This window comes from Hyla sarda, chromosome 6 (genome assembly GCF_029499605.1).
Source record: "Hyla sarda isolate aHylSar1 chromosome 6, aHylSar1.hap1, whole genome shotgun sequence".
Taxonomy (NCBI): domain Eukaryota; kingdom Metazoa; phylum Chordata; class Amphibia; order Anura; family Hylidae; genus Hyla; species Hyla sarda.
Genome location: NC_079194.1, coordinates 17,199,292 through 17,219,969, shown reverse-complemented (window position 1 = coordinate 17,219,969; position 20,678 = coordinate 17,199,292). Strand labels below are relative to the sequence as shown.

At 42.8% G+C, this 20,678-nt stretch overlaps 1 protein-coding gene across 5 annotated transcripts in view; it reads left to right on the top strand.

Annotated features, from left to right (window-relative positions):
- Positions 1 to 20,678, top strand: part of LOC130275364 (vomeronasal type-2 receptor 116-like) — a 204,744-nt gene that overhangs the window by 159,073 nt on the left and 24,993 nt on the right. For all 5 annotated transcript variants that reach the window (XM_056523240.1, XM_056523243.1, XM_056523244.1 and 2 more), the window contains one exon: positions 258 to 1,034. In XM_056523240.1, the coding sequence (XP_056379215.1) occupies positions 258 to 1,034 (777 nt within the window). The remainder of the gene's footprint in view (positions 1 to 257; positions 1,035 to 20,678) is intronic.

The window sequence follows — 20,678 nt, the reverse complement described above, 5'->3', positions numbered from 1 at the left end:
GTCACTGACAGCAGGCTTGCCAATAATGCAGCGGCATAATCTCCTTGCTGCTGCAAAACTTGGTTTACTTGCCTTTTTAGCTATTTATGGCTTAAAATTAGGCTAAAAAACAATGTGTGAACATGGCCTAATTCGGTTTTACCATCACACAGATAACCTGTGAAAATGCTGCAGAATTTCCAGTGCTGTTAACCCAAGTTTACCCTTAGATTACCAAATTATCTTCAGTAATAAATTATGTTTCACATGTTTTTCAGATAAGTTACGGAGAAAGCTTAAATAACAAAATAAATTTTAAATTCTTCTACCGCACTGCACATGGGCCAAATGTTGTGAACAAAGTGATTATAAAGTTACTGAACTACTTTAGTTGGACATGGATTGGATTAATTACTGGTGATGAAGATGATCTCCTGAAAGCCAGTGAAAACCTTAAGGAGGAAAGTTTAAAAAGTGGGATTTGTGTGGAATATTTCCTAAACACTGATGAATTTATCTCTAAAATATACAAAAAACATTTAAAGACAACAAATGCAAGAACTCTTGTCCTTAATGCTTCACTTTTGTCAATAGAAAAAGTATTAAAGATTTTTTTACGAAAAACCCAACACAATTTAATCTTTACAAAAGATATACTGACTGATAGCCGTGCGATAGAAGATAGATATATATTTTATTTGGAAGAAGTATTATTATTTGTTCCTCAGAAAGGCAACATAATTGGCCTAAAGAAAGTGCTTCAAAAAGCCAACCCTGTAGATTACCCAAATAACAAGATGCTTCAACATATATGGCTTTCATATTTTCGTTGTGAGCCACCAGATAACAAAGTAAATAAAAAGTACTGGTGCAGGAAAAACCATACACTAGAATCACTTTCTAACATGGAATATGATGTTGACAACTTTCGGACCACATACAGTGTTTACCTTAGCGTTTATGCTGTTGCTCACGCCTTGAACAATATGAACATGGCAGATAATAAAGATGGGAAACACCATGGATCATTTCTTCAGAGGATTCATGCAAAACAGGTGAGTAATGCCAATTCTATATATGATCTTCATAGGATTCACTCAGATTAAAAGGGTTAAAGATACTGTAACATAAGGCTGGATGTGGGTTGGGACACCTTGGTGCCCAGTATATACAAGTGCGTGTTATAAGCCGATAAATATGGTAGTTTGGTATAATGTTCATGCACTAGTAGATATAATCTGGGAATGATCACTTCTTTGCTGTGGATCATTTTTAGCCACTATAGCATTTGTGCACTGCGGATATTATAGTTAGCATAAGGGTTCTGGCTCCAAGATAAGGATAGTGGCTTAAGGATTGTGACCCCTGTTCACACACACACTGTCTGTCCTATCTCTATCTCTCTGTATTCCTGCAACATGATCTCTCTCTGCTGCTCTGACTGTGTGCTGGGACCGGCTTGTGACTACCTTTTAGCTGTGCAAAACTTCCCTCCCCTCTTGCTGTTTCCTATTGGCCTTTGAGCTACTTGACACCTAAGCCAACAAGTATTATGACAACCTTGGTTATTATACGATATGCTGGTCACAATAACTTCATCCGCCCCCTGCTCCTCCCACTTCCTCTGGGTGCCAAACGTTATGGTTTGCACATATTTTTGTCTTTGGACCAGTTCATGCAAACCAAACCAGTAAAAGTTCTAAATTTCAGTCAAATCCAAGTTTACTGGGCTCAGCTAGCTCAAGATTGATTTCATCAGCTTTATGTGTAATGGAAAAATATGTAGCCCAAAAGTGTTAGGAAATAAAAACTAACGGAAAAGTGTCTGGTCATTCAGCGCAATTGTGGGAGAAGGGATGAGGAATACATAGTGTTTTAGCACCATTTCAGCATGGGATAAGGCCTTATCAACCCTGAGATGACATCATGGTAGCCCAGAACATTTTACAGCTCGCAGCAAGATCACATGAAAGATGAGCACTGAGCAGTGCAAAGAACAACTCATTGGGGAACTACTGATCCCACACTACAATACAAAGCGATCTGAGCAAAGAATTGTGCAGTGGGCTGATCTCAGTGATCTGCATTACTGGGTCAAGTTGCTGCACTACAAATTCCAGCAGTGTAACTGCACAACATGCCCAGGGAAATATATCACACAACTACACAAAGCAATGTGCAGTGAGCTGACCTGTGTTTTACCTTTCTTTTCTGGGTTTAACCAAATAAAGAGCATTTCTATCGGAAAGAGTTTATTTTGCCATTCGTGCCATTTATAAAGGGGTTTAACAAAAAAAATAATTTTTAGCGGTGGGAATGAAAGTTTCTAGCACAAGCAGAGTCTCTGAGTAGAGTAGAGGCACTGCTGAGAATGAAGCACAAGGAGGCACTGGAAGTCCCGGCTGCTGGCTCCTCTGCTTCAACTGAGCTTCATGCCGCCGACAGGCAGCAGGGACTTCGATTGCCTCTGTAGCCTCTCTACTTTCTGGTGTTGAGCAGATGTGCACTGTTACAGCACCTGTTTGCAGTTTAGGGGGGACATTTATCATTGCATTTAGAGCTGTTTTGTTATCTGTTTTTTTGCACCTTTTTTGCGACTTTCTTCACAATGTTGACTTGCAGTACAGCATTTATCCTTTTCACTATGCAGTGGTCATGTAAAGACTTTTGTGAAAAGTCGCAAATTTTTTTGTGCCAACAATTCCCAAAAGTCACAAAAATACACCAGCCCAGACCTGGCTTAGCTTTTTGGTGTATGTGTAGAAAAGTAGCAAATTTTTGCGCAGCAGGATTAAAAAGTCACAAAATAATTTAACCAGTGAAAATCCAGGAGATGTGTTTCTACACAAAAATTTATCAAATGCCCTGGGTGCATTTAATAAATTTGGTGCTCCTACACATTACCAGCGCACAAAAAAAGTGTAAAATATGCTTTACTTACAATGATAAATGTCCCCCCATAAGCGTAAGCTTGATGCCTTCTTCTTCCTCTGCCGGTGCTTGCGTGTGGGGCATCCTGTGTGCCAGCCTAGGGTCGACTTTGCCTTAAGGTGCTATTTTGCAAACTCCAGGCAGGCTTTCATGTCACTGACCTTTCTGCTATAAAGACCAGCTTTGTGGAGTGCTACAGTTATGGTTCGGCTCTTGGAAGTTTCTTCTATCTGCATACAGGATCTTTGGAACTCAGCCAAAGGAAAAAAGTGGGTTTGGGTATTTGGTCACCTCTCTTACCAAGTCCCTTCTTTCATGACTACTTTGGTGGCCAGATGTAACAGTCCTGGTTGTTCTAATTATCTTTCATTTAAGATTTTTGGAGTCCACTGTGCTCTTCATTTCAAGAGAAAAAGGAGGCACCAGAGTGTCAAAGCAAAAGGTCTCATTACTTTTCCTATGTCCATGCTAATTTTTTTTTAGATGATGTCAGTGAAGCTTCCTTGTAAGATTAACAAATAAGAATGGGTAATGTGGGACATGGGCATTCTAAAATTAACCTATAATTTTGATTTATTAAAATCTTTTCAGCCGAACAAATTTATAAAAAATTTACATTTCCAAACTCCTTCTGGGGATGAAATAGTTTTTGATGAAATGGGAATATCCAGTATAAGATTAGAATTATTACATGTTGTTGTGTTTCCAAACAAAACCTTTACAAAAGAACCTGTTGGAGAATATAACCCTAATGCAAATGAAAGCGACAGATTCTTCATAAGAAAGGATTATACCAAGTGGGCCAAAAGAATTAAAGAGGTAGGTAATACCATGGTACATGTAAACGTTTTGCATGAAAAGTTTGGTAGACTATTTTACATATTAATTATAATGTAGAATTGCACTATGCCATATAATAGTTGTCAAAGTTATCTTTTGATAAAATTCTGGTTCTATCCTAAACAGTCTAGAATGGTTTACAAATGTATCGTCTTTGCTTTTGCAACCATCCTGCGGCCAGTAAGGGCTGCTGGACAAATTCAAATTTGTTGAGTTTGCAACCATCCTGCAGCCAACCTGAGCTGCTGGCCAAAATGAGTACCTAGTCTTCATTATTTTGCTGAGACAACCGTACCCTGCATGCCATGGTTGATAGGTGGCATTGTACTTACAGCCAGTGGCAATACATGTTCAAAGAATAGTTTTGCTCCATTCATTGCTCCTACTTCCAGCCAGGCCTGGGCCATCTGGCTGGACGAAATTTAACAAATTTACAGCGGTTACTTTTACAACCACCTTGCGGCCAGCCAGGGCTGTTGGCCAAAATCAAATTTGTTGTGTTTGCAACCATCCTGCAGCCAGCTAGGGCTGCTGGCCAAATTTAAATTTTCAGCAGTTGCTTTTGCAACCACCCTGCGGCCAGCCATGGCTGCTGGCCAAAATCAAATTTGTTGTGTTTGCTTTTGCAACCTCACTGCAGCCAGGCAGGGCTGCTGGCTAAAATGAATTGGACTTTTTGGGAAACCTCCAGCCAGCCAGACCAAATGGACATCTGGCTCACCAGATTAGACCATTGGCCAGAACTTGTCCAGTTTGCCATGAGTGTTCTGTCTTACCCACCCTCTATTGTGGCTTCCGCGAGAGTGTTCAGCACAGCAGTGTGGTCACCCTCATGTGAACAAGATTGTCAGCCAGTAGCATGGAAAAACTGACTTTTACTAAAAGGCATCAGGCATGGATCAGTGAGGAATTTAAACCTCTGGTGCTAGATGCCACTGATTAGACAGTGCTACCACCACCCTGCCGGATGCTAGTGACATCAGTCTACCATCTTGTGCTGTACGCTATAAACATCTGTCTTCCATCTTATGCTGTACGCTGTTAACCTCAGTAAGCCACCACCTGCTGTACACGTGCTTCTTCTAGTAATACCAATCCACAATTACCCTACCAGCCAGGCCTACACATACACAATCCATCAAATGAATTTTTCGGCTTTTCATACAAGAGCTATTTCTTCTTCACTATTTTAGAATGCCAATTATGTTACTACTAAAAAAAAGGGATAATTTTTGGCATGCCAGGATAAAGCTACGGTGCCTTCCCATGCCTCTGTGTGCATATTAACATTGACAGGCATCTACTGACAACCAGGGATACTTTATAGTCAAAAAGAAAGGAAATGTCTGCTCACCCCTCCACACATTATAACTCCAATTAATGAGTAGGCCCGGTGCATGGGTCATAGCTGCCGTAGGTACGATGAGACTGAGAAAGATCTTTTCTTGCAGGAGGAAAACCAGCACTCCAATTCAAACTACGGAATATGGTAAAAACATATTCCGGAGTTTGGATTGGAGTGCTGGTTTTCCTGCTGCAAGGAAAGATCTTTTTCAGGCTAAGTTTCCACTTTGTTTTTTTTTTCTGGCAGGTTTTGGAAAACTGCCACTGCAGCTATGGAGCCAAAGCCAGAAATGTATTCAAAAGGAATAGGACATATAAAGGAAGGACTTACACTTCTCCTCCCTTATGGATCCATTTCTGACTTTGGCTCAAAAACTGCCAGAAAAAAAATAAGTGGAAGCGCAGCCTCAGGAATACTTTATGCCGCTTTACTTTGGCGTTAATAAGCCGAAAAAATGGGCGGGCAGGAATAGTTATCATGGGTTACCGCATGTCACTATAACTGATCCATACAAACACTTTAAAACTACTTGAATACATTCCTAACAGTGTTAGACATGGATTTAGAGGTGTTAGGCAGTGTTATAAACGTGTTTAGGGACTTATTTAATTGCCGATTCGAGTCAAACCGAGCCGAACCGAACTCACGATTTCAAAAAAGTTTGACGAGTCTGGCGATCCAAACTTTTAAAAGTTCGCTCAACTCTAGTCTTGACCAGTTTATTCAGCACAGCAGCATAGTGCCACAATCTGAGACCTAGATGAGTGAAAAGTGAATTTGAATGGCCTTAGTACACAGTCCAGTGGTGGCCCTGGTCTCTGCTGCACAATGGACCTGACTGTTTAGCCTTTCAGGCAGTGCAGATGCCACTCTATCAGTCATCTGTGATTGGTCTTTGCTGCCTCATATAAATTCTTGCTGTATTGTATTTCTGTGCCTTTGACACCTCACTTGTTACTTGTATTATCCCTTCTGTCTTGTGATTCTGGACTGATGTAGTCTCCTTGAATTTTAACCATTAGGCCTGATTCTGACCATCCTTCTACATACTGATTTGGACCTTGGCATACTGGTATAGATAGATTCAGCTATTTTTTGCATCACCAATTCTACTTTGCAGTGACATTAGTCATTTTACCCAAAAAAATCCATGGCGAAATGAAAAAAATAATAATTGTGCGACAAAATCGAAGAAAAAACGCCATTTTGTAAATTTTGGGGGCTTCCGTTTCTACGCAGTGCATATTTGGGTAGAAATTACACCTTATCATTATTCTGTAGGTCCATACGGTTAAAATGGTACCCTATTTATATAGGTTTAATTTTGTCCTACTTCTGAAAAAAATCATCAACTACATGCAGGAAAATGTAAACGTTTAAAAATAAAAATGTCCTCTTCTGACCCCTATAACTAATTTTTTTGCGCCGTGATCTGAAGTTTATATTGGTACCATTTTTGTTTTGATCTGACTTTTCGATCACTTTATTCATTTTTTAATGGTATAAAAAGTGACCAAAAATACGCTTCTTTGGAATTTGGAATTTTTTTACGTGTACGCCATTGACCGGGCGGTTTAATTAACAATATATTTTTATAGTTCGGACATTTCTGCACGCGGCTATACCATATATGTTTATTTTTATTTACACTGTTTTATTTTTTTAATGGGAAAAGGGGGGTGATTCAAACTTTTATTAGGGAAGGGGTTAAATGATCTCTTAACACTTTTTTTAAACTTTTTTTTTTGCAATGTTATAGCTTCCATAGGGGCCTATAACATTACATACACTGATCTTTTACACAGATCGCTCTCATGTATTAACATGCTTGTGATAAGTGTTATCGGTGCTTGACTGCTACTGCCTGGATCTCAGACACAGAGCAGTCATTTGCCGATCGGAAACGAGGAGGCAGGTAGGGTCCCTCCCGGTGTCCTGTAAGCTGTTCGGGACGCCGCGATTTCACCGTGGCGGTCCCGAACAGTCTGACTGAGCAGCCGGGATAGTTTCACTTACGATTCAGATGCGGCGGTCAGCTTTGATCGCCGCATATGAAGGGTTAATACAGGGCATCACCGCGATCGGTGATGTCCTGTATTAGCCACAGGTCCCAGCCGTTGATGGCCACCGGGACCGTCGCGATATGACGCAGGGTCACCGCATGACTCCGCGGCATATTGCAAGAGCCGGCAGAGGACATAAATACATGTCCTTCGTCGTTAAGGAGATAAAATAAATGGCACTGTATATGATTGGATATGGTGAATGTGCAGGATATGGGCAAAAAAAATATAAAAAGTTAAAAACCCAGAGTGCTTCTTAAAACATACAAGTGGCAGGTGATACTAAATCATGAATAAATTACAGAATAAAAAAATAATCAAATGCAAATGTGCGATGCATATTGTTATGTGTTGAGGCACTGTGTGAATAAATACATACAATAAATTAATACATTAATTCATATAAAGTCAAATCGAGGTGATTGATACATAAGACCATCAATTAAAAACATACATAAAATATGTGAATTCGTATAAATACAATTTATAGTACATGACATTTAAAAATATAAAAAAAGAAATTGAGAAACAGAAACATAGCCGCACATCCACCATTTCTATTTTGATCTACTTGCTTCTTAGCATAATTCCAAAAACTAACAGGTTGTTAGTATACATTTTGATCCAAAAGTACCAGCCCCCTTGCCACCTCAAGGCCACCTAATCAGAGTGGGTCCCTAACCTACCACTGGCGTAGTGCCGGGTGGCGACCACTGCCTCCGCGACACCAAGCCCACAGGGGGAATGACCCAGTAGTCATGCAGCCCCACTGCTTCCTGACCAAGCCCCCAGCTCCGGGCCACACCACCCCACAGACAAAGCATCACAGCAACAATGGCCGCCACAGAGTACCACAGGAGCATGAACACCTACCACGTGCTCCCTGCTTTTGTTTCAACATTTAAAAATGTATCAGTGCATCAATAATATTCATAAGGTGCAAAAGAAAACACTTCAAAAACACACCAATAAAGTGCAATGTTTAAACAGTCATACAGAAAAATTTCAATACATTATAAAAAATACATTTAAAAAAATTATTCATGAGGGATCTTCTCCAATGTCCCTCACATGGGCGATTCTTCCTGCAATTCTTAAAGGAGAACTCGGGGATGGGAAAGTGGCCGGTCATACTGCTGGCAGTAGAAAAAATAAAGAGGTACATAACTTCCGTCGCTCACCTGATGCCTCTGGTAACCCGCTCCGGCCTCCGGGGATTGGTTGAGTGCAGTATGACTTGACGACCACCGGCAACCAGGAAGAAGATCGCGGTGGTGGCCAGAGCGGGTTACCGGAGGTACCGGGGGGAGCGACGGAAGGTATGTACCTCTATTTTTTTTAGAGAAGAAATATCCAGCATCCAGCTGAGTTCCAAGGGTATACTTTATTGGAGGTAGCAAATGCACGTATAACTCTGACGCGTTTTGCGTGTTAGCGCTTAGTCATAGAGTAATAAAACAGTGATACAATACACTTATAAGTACTAAAACCATTTGATCACATGACCATGTTGCAAAAAAACACATACAAAATCCGTACTGGATTCTGGTAAATCTAAAACCAGAAATGGAATGACAGCTATACAATTTCTCAGTACCTGTTCACACCTGCGATTTCAAAATGACTAGAAATTATCTATTATATCTGAGTACGTAACAACCAGAATAGGTGGCAAAATATTCAAAGCAAGGAAAAAAACCAAATCTAATTTAACTAAACATAAACATAAAAGAATCTTATCCGAAACTCTTCAGAAAAAATTCCCTGAGGATTTAATACTAACATGCATGTATAGAAGCCAAAATATCTAACAATGGGAGATAATTAGAAGGTATATATTGATATCTGTAACTACACAGGTATCAAACAGAGGGGAGAGGATCATGTTGAATTATGATTATTGCATTGCCACATCTACGCATAATTATAAAACCAAAACTATAAGAAGGTAAGCATACATATGTGTATATGTTTTTTAATAATTTCTTACCCCATTATATCACTGTGTTACAATGGATAATTATGATGTTAATGATTTGTTTTCTACACAGATATGTCTTATTTTATATTATTATTAGTAAGTATTCTATGCATATATATATATATATATATATATATATCAATTAATATTATACTGTATTATTTGTTATCATTATATTGCAATAGCCATACATATTAGATTAATTATGTTATGATTAATTCATTTTATATTTATATTATACTATGTGTTATTTATTATTCTATTCCTATGAGTCGATCATTATTGTGATGTAGTATATTCCAACTGAAGAATAAACTATATCCCCATGAATTTCTTAATTTTGCTTTGTTCATGATCATACATCATTTTATTTTTGTCACGCCGAGCACTCCGGGTCCCGCTGCGCCCTTGTCACCGGAGGGAACGCGATCCGAGGCACGGGATGTGCCCGCTCTCGGATCGCGCCCCATGTCACTCACCTCACGCCTCCGTCTGCTTTCTCCCGGCGCGCACGGCCCCCATCCCTAGGGTGCGCGTGCCGGCTTGCTGAAATTTAAAGGACCAGTGCACCACGAATTAGTGCCTGGCCCAATCATTGCAGAACATATAAATATCCACTTCCCCTTCCTGCCCTTGCCGGATCTTGTTGTCCTAGTGCCCTGAGAAAGCATTTGTGTGTATCCCTAGCCTGTGTATCCAGACCCTTGCCGTTGCCCCTGACTACGAACCTTTGCCGCCTGCCTTGACCTCTGGCTACATCCGACCTTTCCTTCGCCTTGTCCTTATGTACTACGCCTATCTCAGCTGTTAGTGAGGTTGAGTCGCTATCGGGGGGTACTACCTGGGAGTTACCGCCGCAGCAAGTCCATCCCGCCTTGTGGCGGGCTCTGGTGAAAACCAGTAACTTCTTAGTACCGGTCCCCTGGTACGGCCCACGCCATCGCCTCACTAACACAGAGGATCCACTACCCGCTTCCAGTCCGGTTCCTGACAGTAGATCCGGCCATGGATCCCGCTGAGGTACCACTGCCAAGCCTCGCTGATCTCACCACCGTGATCGCCCAGCAGTCCAAGCAGATCGCTCAACAAGGACAGCAGCTGTCACAGTTGACTGTTACGTTCCAGCAGCTTCTACCTCCACAGCAGCAACCATCTCCTCCGCCAGCTCCAGCATCTCCTCCACAGCGAGCTGCCGCCTCCACGTCCAGAGTCCGCCTGTCTCTACCTGACAAGTTTGATGGGGATTCTAAGCTCTGCCGTGGGTTCCTGACCCAGTGTTCGCTGCACCTGGAGATCATGTTGGACCACTTTCCCACTGAACGGTCTAAGGTGGCATTCGTGGTCAGTCTGCTATCTGGAAAGGCCTTGTCCTGGGCCACACCGCTTTGGGACCGCAACGATCCTGCTATTGCTACCAACCAGTCCTTCTTCATCGAACTACGCAGTGTCTTTGAGGAACCTGTCCGTGTCTCTTCCGCTGAAACAGCCCTGCTAAACCTCGTCCAAGGAGACTCTACAGTGGGCGAATATGCCGTACAGTTCCGTACTCTGGTCTCTGAGTTGGCCTGGAATATTGAGGCTCTCTGCGCGACCTTCAAGAAAGGTTTATCCAGCCACATCAAGGATTGTCTGGCCGCACGAGAGATACCTTCCTCCCTGTCTGATCTCATTCATTTGGCTACCCGCATTGATATGCGCTACATTGAAAGACGCCAGGAGCTTCACCAGGATAAAGATCTTGTTCGCACCAGGCGTAATCCGCGCCTGGCTCCTCTCTTTCAGCATCCATTGCCACCTTTTACTGTGCCTTCCGCCTAGGAGGCCATGCAAGTGGACCGGTCTCGCCTGACCCAACAAGAGAGGACTCGCCGTAGGAACGAGAACTTGTGTTTATACTGTGCGAGCTCTTAGCATTTCTTAAAGGACTGTCCTCTTCGTCCTCCGCGTCAGGGAAACGCACGCACCTAGTGAACGTGGGAGAGGCGTTACTAGGTGTGAATTCTTCCTCTCCACGTCTTACTATTCCGGTACGGATTTCCTTGCCCACTAACTCTTCCTTCTCTGCTGAGACCTTTCTGGACTCTGGTTCAGCAGGAAATTTCATCGAAGTTTCACTCATCAACAGGTACTATATTCCTGTTACCCGTCTCGTCAAACCTCTCTTCATAGCCTCGGTGAATGGAGAGAGACTGGTCTGCACCGTGTGTTATCGCACTGAACCCCTGCTCATGAACATTGGAGTTCACCATCTAGAAAATATCGAATTTTTCGTATTGCCCAATTGTACTTCAGAAATTCTTCTTGGCTTGCCCTGGCTCCAGTGTCACGCACCTATCCTCGACTGGACCTTCCTGCCACAAGCGATGTCTTAAGTCGGTTCCTGTCAATCAAGTCTCCATCGCTCCTCCATTGCCTGGTCTTCCAAAGGCCTATCAGGACTATTCAGACGTTTTTTGTAAAAAGCAAGCAGAGGTCTTACCTCCACATAGACCCTTTGACTGTCCTATCGACTTGCTCCCTGGTACCACTCCGCCCCGTGGAAGGATTTACCCACTCTCCGCTCCAGAAACACAAGCCATGTCTGAATACATTCAGGAAAACCTAAAAAGAGGTTTTATCCGAAAATCTTCCTCTCCAGCCGGAGCTGGATTCTTCTTTGTTCCAAAAAAGACTGATCTCTACGCCCTTGTATAGACTACCACGGTCTTAATAAAATCACAGTAAAGAATTGCTATCCTTTGCCTCTGATCTCCGAACTCTTTGACCGACTGCGTGTGGAAAATTTTTTCACCAAACTGGATCTAAGGGGCGCATATAACCTCATCCGTATTCAACAAGGTGATGAATGGAAAACCGCCTTCAATACTAGAGATGGTCACTTCGAGTACCATGTCATGCCCTTTGGACTTTGCAATGCCCCTGCAGTGTTTCAGGACTTTGTCAATGAGATCTTTCGGGACATGCTGTATTCCTGTGTGGTAGTCTATCTAGATGACATCCTAATTTTTTTCCCCAACCTAGAGGAACATCGCCTCCATGTCCATCAAGTGCTTCAGCGCCTACGCAAAAATCATCTTTATGCCAAGATTGAGAAATGTCTCTTTGAACGCAGCAGTCTACCCTTCCTGGGTTACATAGTGTCCAGCCAAGGCCTTCAAATGGACCCTGACAAGCTATCTGCGGTAATGGATTGGCCACGCCCCACAGGTCTACGAGCTATCCAACAATTTCTCGGATTTGCTAATTATTACCGACAATTCATTCCCCACTTCTTCACCATCGTTGCTCCTATTGTAGCATTAACCAAGAAGAATGCTAATCTGAAATCCTGGCCTCCACAGGCGGAGGAAGCCTTTAATCATCTCAAAGCCGCCTTCGCCTCTGCACCAGTCTTGTCCAGGCCTGATCCTCTCAAACTTTTCTTCCTTGAGGTTGATGCCTCCTCAGATGGAGCCGGAGCTGTTCTTCTACAAAAAAACGCTAAAGGAAAAATTGTCACTTGCGGATTTTTCTCCCAAACTTTTTCCCCTCCTGAAAAAAACTATTCCATAGGTGACCGTGAATTATTGGCCATCAAATTGGCACTCGAAGAGTGGAGACATCTTCTGGAAGGGTCCCTTCATCCCATCATCATCTACACGGGCCACAAAAACTTGTCCTATCTCCAGTCCGCCCAGCGTTTAAATCCTCGCCAGGCTAGATGGCCATTGTTTTTTGCCCGTTTCAATTTTCAGATTCATTTTCGCCCTGCGGACAAGAATATCAGGGCAGATGCTCTATCATGTTCCACCGATGTCTCAGAATCTGAAGCTTTTCCTCAACACATCATACCTCCAGAATGTCTGATCTCCTCTGCTCCTGCTTCTCTAGTGCCAATTCCTCCTGGAAAAAGGGATGTTCCTCCATGTCTTCGCCTCCAAACTCTCAAATGGGGTCATTCCTCCCACCTGGCTGGTCATGCTGGAATCAAAAAGTCCATACAGTTAATTGCCAGACATTATTGGTGGTCCTCTCTGGAGAAAGATGTGACGGATTTTGTATGGGCCTGTACAGTGTGTGCACGTGACAAAACTCCACGCCAGAAGCCGGCTGGTCTTCTCCTTCCTCTGCCTGTGCCTGAACAACCATGGTCCCATATAGGTATGGACTTTATCACTGACCTTCATGTATCTCATGGCAACACTGTCATTTGGCTGGTCGTGGATAGTTTTTCCAAAATGGCTCATTTTGTCCCACTTCCAGGTCTTCCCTCTGTGCCTCAATTGGCTAAAAAAAATTCTCCACATTTATCGTCTCCACGGACTTCCCACGCATATTGTGTCTGATAGAGGCATTCAATTTGTTTCTAAATTTTGGAGAGCACTTTTTAGTCAATTAAAAATCAAATTAAATTTCTCTTCCTCCTATCATCCGCAATCCAATGGACAAGTGGAAAGAGTAAACCAGATTCTTGGTGACTACCTTCGACATTTTGTCTTCCCCCGTCAAGACGATTGGGTTGATCTTCTGCCCTGGGCTGAATTCTCGTACAACTTCAAAAATTCTGAATCTTCCTCCCAATCTCCATTTTTTGTGGTGTACGGCCGTCATCCTCTCCCCCCCTCCCCATTCTCACTTCTTCTGGAGTCCCTGCCGTGGACGAATTGATTCAAGATTTCTCCTCCATCTGGAAAGAGACTCAAAAGTCGCTCCTACTGGCCTCATCTCACATGAAGAGACATGCTGACAAAAAGAGAAGAATTCCTCCTTTCTTTTCCCCCCGGTGACAAAGTCTGGCTCTCTACCAAATACATCCGTTTCCGTGTCCCTAGCTACAAGCTTGGTCCTCTGTACCTCGGGCCTTTTAAAATCAAGAATCAAATCAATTCTGTCTCCTACAAGCTTCATCTTCCCCCTTCTCTTCGTATTCCTAACTCTTTCCATGTGTCTCTTCTCAAACCTCTCGTACTTAACCACTTTTCTCCCAAGGTCTCTGTTCCTGCTCCTATCTCTGGCTCCTCTGATGTCTTCTCCGTCAAGAAAATCCTCGCCTCCAAGGTCGTCCGAGGTAAAAAAAAATTTTTGGGGTGGATTGGGAGAATTGTGGCCCTGAAAAAAGATCATGGGAACCCGAGGCCAATATTTTAGACAAGGAACTCATCTACAGATTCCTCGGTTCCAAAAAGAAGGGGAGACCCAAGGGGGGGGTACTGTCACGCCGAGCGCTCCGGGTCCCGCTGCCTCCCCGGAGTGCTCACGGTGTGCCTCTACATGCAGCGCTCCGGTCAGCACCACTGACCGGAGCGCTGCTCCCTTGTCACCGGAGGGGACGCGATCCGAGGCACGGGACGTGCCCGCTCTCGGATCGCGCCCCATGTCACTCGCCTCACGCCTCCGTCTTCTTCTTACCGGCTCCCTAGGGCGCGCGTGCCGGCTTGCTGAAATTTAAAGGACCAGCGCACCACTAATTGGTGCCTGGCCCAATCATTGCAGAACATATAAATATCCACTTCTCCTTCCTGCCCTTGCCGGATCTTGTTGCCCTAGTGCCCTGAGAAAGCGTTTTGTGTGTATCCCAAGCCTGTGTATCCAGACCCTTGCCGTTGCCCCTGACTACGAACCTTTGCCGCCTGCCTTGACCTCTTGCTAGGTCCGACCTTGCCTTCGCCTTGTCCTTGTGTACTACGCCTATCTCAGCTGTTAGTGAGGTTGAGTCGCTATCGGGGGATACGACCTGGGAGTTACCTCCGCAGCACGTCCATCCCGCCTTGCGGCGGGCTCTGGTGAAAACCAATAACTTCTTAGAACCGGTCCCCTGGTACGGCCCACGCCATCGCCTCACTAACACAGAGGATCCACTACCCGCTTCCAGTCCGGTTCCTGACAATTTTATTATATTATATTTATGGATATATATCTTTGCCTTTCAGTTATTATTTAATACCCACAATATATATCAACTGGAAATAACCTACTATCAATATGACATAATTAAATCTAATCTATGATTTAAAACTTGAGGGTATCTGGTGTTCAAAATGAACATCCAGTACGTCTCTCGGTTAAGTAATTTTCTCCTCATGTCTCCTCCTCTAGTATTACACCTAACTTTCTCTATTCCCATGACACTCAGGCTACTAGTGTCTCCTGCATGTTGTTCTCTGAAGTGTCTGCTCAAAGCTGATATATTGAATTTCTCCATGCGGAAATCTGAAATATGCGGTCTGATCCTCTCTTTCAGATGATTACTCGTACAGCCAACATATTGTTGTTGGCATATATCACATGAGGACAAGTATATAACTGAACTTGTATTACAGTTTACATAAGATCTGACGGCATATTTCTTTTTAGTTACACAAGACATAAATTCTCTACTTATATTCATGTATGAGCATGTTATATATTTATTATGGCCACATTTCCAGTTTCCCGTAGTATTAAGCCAATTCCCATTAAAAGTTTTTTTGGGGTTACTGCTGAATAAACTAGGAGACACTTTAGAGCCTATAGTGGGACCTTTCCTTGACACAACGTTCACACCACTCTCAATAGTTACTTTAAGTATTGGATCCATTTCCAAGATAGGTAAGTACTTGTTAATGATCCGTTTAATACATATGAACTGATTGCTGTAGGCTGTGACAAGCGTGGGTTTCCTCAAGCCCATGTTCACACCAGTTTTCTCTTCTTCGCGCATTTTTAATTTTTTCCCAAATTAATCCATTTTTTACTTTTGTCCTCTCTTGATTGATTTATCGTTTTTCCTCTATTAGATCCTTCCTATCTATTCTATCCACTCTCTCTTCTGCTATTTGTATATCCTGCATAGAATAGCCTCTCTCATAGAAGCGTTTTCTCCATTTATTATTCTCTTCTAGGAAGGTTTTTAGGATATGAGCAATTACGTTTAATACGGCCGAATGGTATATTTTTAACTACATGGCGTGGATGACAGGAACTAGCAAGCAATATTGCATTGCTTGCTGTTTCCTTCCTATATGGATTAATTTTAACACCATATTCATCTGATGAAATAGTGATATCCAAAAAGTTTACTGACTCATTACTATAATGTGACGTAAATTTTAGATTAAATTCATTTTGGTTGATAAATTTCATGAAATCTCCAAATTCACATTCAGACCCTTTCCACACCAGTAGTAGGTCGTCAATAAAACGACCTATCCACTGGAGACATATATGTGTAGAAAGCAAATTATTAACATCATAATTATCCATTGTAACACATTGATATAATGGGGTAAGAAATTATTAAAAACATATACACATATGTATGCTTACCTTCTTATAGTTTTGGTTTTATAATTATGCGTAGATGTGGCAATGCAATAATCATAATTCAACATGATCCTCTCCCCTCTGTTTGATACCTGTGTAGTTACAGATATCAATATATACCTACTAATTATCTCCCATTTTTAGATATTTTGGCTTCTATACATGCATGTTAGTATTAAATCCTCAGGGAATTTTTTCTGAAGAGTTTCGGATAAGATTCTGTTATGTTTATGTTTAGTTAAATTAGATTTGTTTTTTTTCCTTGCTTTGAATATTTCGCCACCTATTCTGATTGTTACATACTCAGATATATTAGATAATTTCTGGTCATTTTTAATTCGCAGGTGTGAACAGGTACTGAGAAATTGTATAGCTGTCATTCCATTTCTGGTTATAGATTTACCAGAATCCAGGACGGATTTTGTATGTGTTTTTTTTGCAACATGGTCATGTGATCAAATGGTTTTAGTACTTATAAGTGTATTGTATCACTGTTTTATTACTCTATGACTAAGCGCTAACGCGCGAAACGCGTCAGAGTTATACGTGTATTTGCTACCTCCTATAAAGTATACCCTTGGAACTCACCTGGATGCTGGATATTTCTTCTTTGTTCCTTCGTTGTGAGGCCAGGGGCGGTACCGGCCTATCCGAGCACGGGTGCTAACAGTCTGGAGGTGAGCTGTTTCCACTTGGATATTCTATTTTTTTTTACTGCTGGCAGTATACCAGGCAATTTTCCCATCCCGGAGTACTCCTTTAATGATGACATGAAATCTATAACAAAGATAAAACATTGAGACCATTAAAAACTAGGATCACTATGCATTTAAAAAAAAAATCACTAAAGTATAACATTTAAGGAAGCTCAGTGTCTCATTGAGGCCTTGAGAGAGCGATGTTTTTAGCTTCCATTTCCATTTGCTTTCACATTGTGCCCTCTTTTTGAACACATCCCTTTCTCTCATGGTAAATTTGTGATCAATACCTCTCACTTGTAGTATAGTGGGGTTATAATAATGGTACAATTTAAAATGCTTTGTTAAGGGGTTTCAGCATATAGACACTGGGCCTCAATTACTAAGGCTTTTTCTGAATGGGTTTTGTAGGATTTTTGTGTTGCATGTGTTGTGTGCCAGAATTTGCGATAAAATAATGTACTAATCTTTACACATATGGTGGATTTTTGCTTTGGAAACCCCTCAACTCAGAGCAAGTGTAAAAAAAAAGTGTTTAAAGAGCAATACAGATCCCACAATGAAGCTGGGCTGATTTCTAAATTCTGCTATATATGAATGACCTAACATCTCATTCACTTTGCTGTTCTGTTTGACTTTGGATCTTCTATCTGAAAATTTGGATGGAAAATCCTCTAGCTGTGAAACTGCTGTTAGTTACCACAAGTTACAACATGTTACCATAACTTTGACATTAAAGGGGTTGTCCAGAGAAAGAAACAATCTGTGTATGGTGTCAAAAAGTATAATTTAAAGCAACTTACTAATATAATATTTTTAGCCATAGATCTTCTATTTCAGCTGTGCCGCTGTAACCAGTGACGTCATGTCACAGGCTCTAGAAGCAGTCTGCTCCATCTCTCCTTCTCATTAGATTTATGATTTTCTAGATAAGGCATCAGGGATTCTAATGAGCAGAAATACCAGCTCCCCCCTTCACATCACCAGTCTGATCTTGTGATGACAGTGTGGTCGGCCACAGGGTGTGAGGAGGTGAGGTATGGGGCAGATGTTGTAGCCCAGGGGCAAGTTGTTATTAACTCCTAAAAGTTCATGACGCCAGGGCGTGGTTTTCCCAGTAACCACCCGAATGGTAGTACCACCATCCCAATGTTAGGCAGTGTAATAATAGTCCAAGACCAGGTAAGGGTTAACGGTAGCTTTACTGAGGTATACAGATAGAAATAGTCTTTACAGCTAGGCCAGGATCCCAGAGAGGTGATCAGTAAAACAGAAGGACCTCGCAGCTTTCTGGGACTTACTGGTATGTGGCTGTAGGTGTCTTGAGGCCTCTAGATGTGCTGGACACTAGCTCTGAGACATCTGGTCTTTACTGTGCCTCAGTAGGAAGAGAGAGATTGTAACAGCTGCCCCTCTCATAAAGGGGGCTGCGCCAGAAGCCCATAGGTCTAGCTGCAGGTCACCTGGTTAGCTGGTGCTCTCTGGGTAACAAACACATCATGTTAACACATTATCATGTTACTAACTCAATGGTCCTTAAAGGTCCTTTATCCATAACACTATACATAATACATATTACTAAGGGGGAGACACTGCAGGAGAGCCCCTAGGACACAAAGGGACTCAACCTGACAGGGCCTAAGTACTGTACGGGACTATATCCCGTACTGGGACATCACAAACCCCCCTACTTAACAGAAGTTCTCCTTGATGAATGGTTCTGTAAGGCTTTGCATGTCGAAGCGGCCTTGGGTCCAAATGGAGTCCTGGGGCATTGTAACCCAACATCCATTTCCAGGCTGTGGTTTTAACAAAAGCTGACAATGCAATAGAGTCTCTGTATAAATGTCCATACATGCTCCGGTAGACTGTATGACGGAGTACAATAATAACAACAATATACCTATGACTATGGTATAACATGACTTATGGACTATGACTATATCTACTATGACATTTGACTATGCATATTATGACATTTGACTATGCATAACAATACTGTAAAACTCACCGCAGATGGCAGGTACCCAGGGAGTAGGAGATCCGTAGTTCCACAGTAGTCTGGAGCGGGTGATGTAGTGGATCCACTGGACCTGTGTGGCAGATGACACGAGCCGTGCCAGGGAGCGGAGTCTAAGGTGCCACTGGTTTTCACCAGAGCCCACCGCAAAGCAGGATGTACTTTCTGCGGCAGGCGACACCCAGGTCGCTACCCCTGACACGACTCGACCACATAGGTGGCTGAGGTGATGCACCGAAGGAATAGGCAGGATGGAGTCAGGTTGGCTAGAGGTCAGGGCAGGCGGCACAGGAGCGTAGTCAGTAGGGTAGCAGAAGGTCAATAGGCTGGCAGCTTGAAACACGATCGGGTCACGGAATACAAAGGCCTGGTACATTGCAAGGAAACACTAGGACTGCTTTCTCTAAGGCGCAAGGCAAACAAAGATCTGGCAAGGGTACTAGAGAGGTGCTAAAACTTATAATAAGGGTGCAGGTGTTAATACTAATTACGGGCACACTGGCCCTTTAAATTTCAAAGCTCCGACGCGCGCGCTAGGAGCCGGGGGCATGCGCATCGGAGCTGAGAGACAGAGGCCGGGGACAGAGGTGAGTGACGGGCTGGGACTCGCATGCGGGTGCGTCCCGCGATGTGAATCCCAGCCCCGCAAGGAGACGACATAAGGGGAAAGATGCACTCACGGCCGGTATGTCCGGCCGGAGTGCTGTTTATTACAGTACCCCCCCCTTTGGTCTTCCCCTCTTCTTGTGGGACAAACATTTTTGGAGGAGATTGATTACGGTCCAAGATGTTCATGCATGAGTGAGGCATCAATAAAATTGTCAGCAATTGAAGAAAGATTAGCCCAGCAGTACCATGGAGATGTGATCAAGAACGCGCATGCGTTCGAAACGCGTCCATGTGAGTTGCCTCCCGACATGGTGATGGTGTTTGGAGTGTGCTCTTCATTTTAAAGGAAAGAATAAAATTCAACATTTTAAAGGTACTGCTGGACTACTTCTTTCTTCAATTGCTGACACGTATGAAGCCAGGCCAGGCTCGAAGTCTGTGCAGACCGTGGAGGAGGTGAGCTGAAAGAACTTTTTGTTTTCATGATCAATAAAATTGCCAGCAGAACCAGAGTCCAAAAATGCGGTAGCGAAGAAAGAAGTCTTAGCAGAAATGTGGACTTGTACGGAAATATTCAAACAAGAAGAGATGGTGCAAACACCCAGAAAAGTCCCTCCTACATATCCTAAGTTCGGACGTTTGCCTGGATTCTGAGAACAGGAAGGGCAGTCCTTGAGGAAATGTTCCGGACTGGCACAGTATAGGCACAAATTCTTGCTGTGACATCGGTATCTTTCCTCGTTGGTGAGGCGAGTATGATCCTCTGGCATAGCCTTTTCAGAAAATCCACTTTTCTTTTAGGAGCTAATCCTGTCTTTCGGGCAAACGTACATCAATTAGAGCGGCCAAATGGATCAGTTCACACAGGTTAGATGGAAGATCTCGAGCAGCAAGAGCGTCCTTTATGCTACTAGAAAATCCTTTTTTAAAT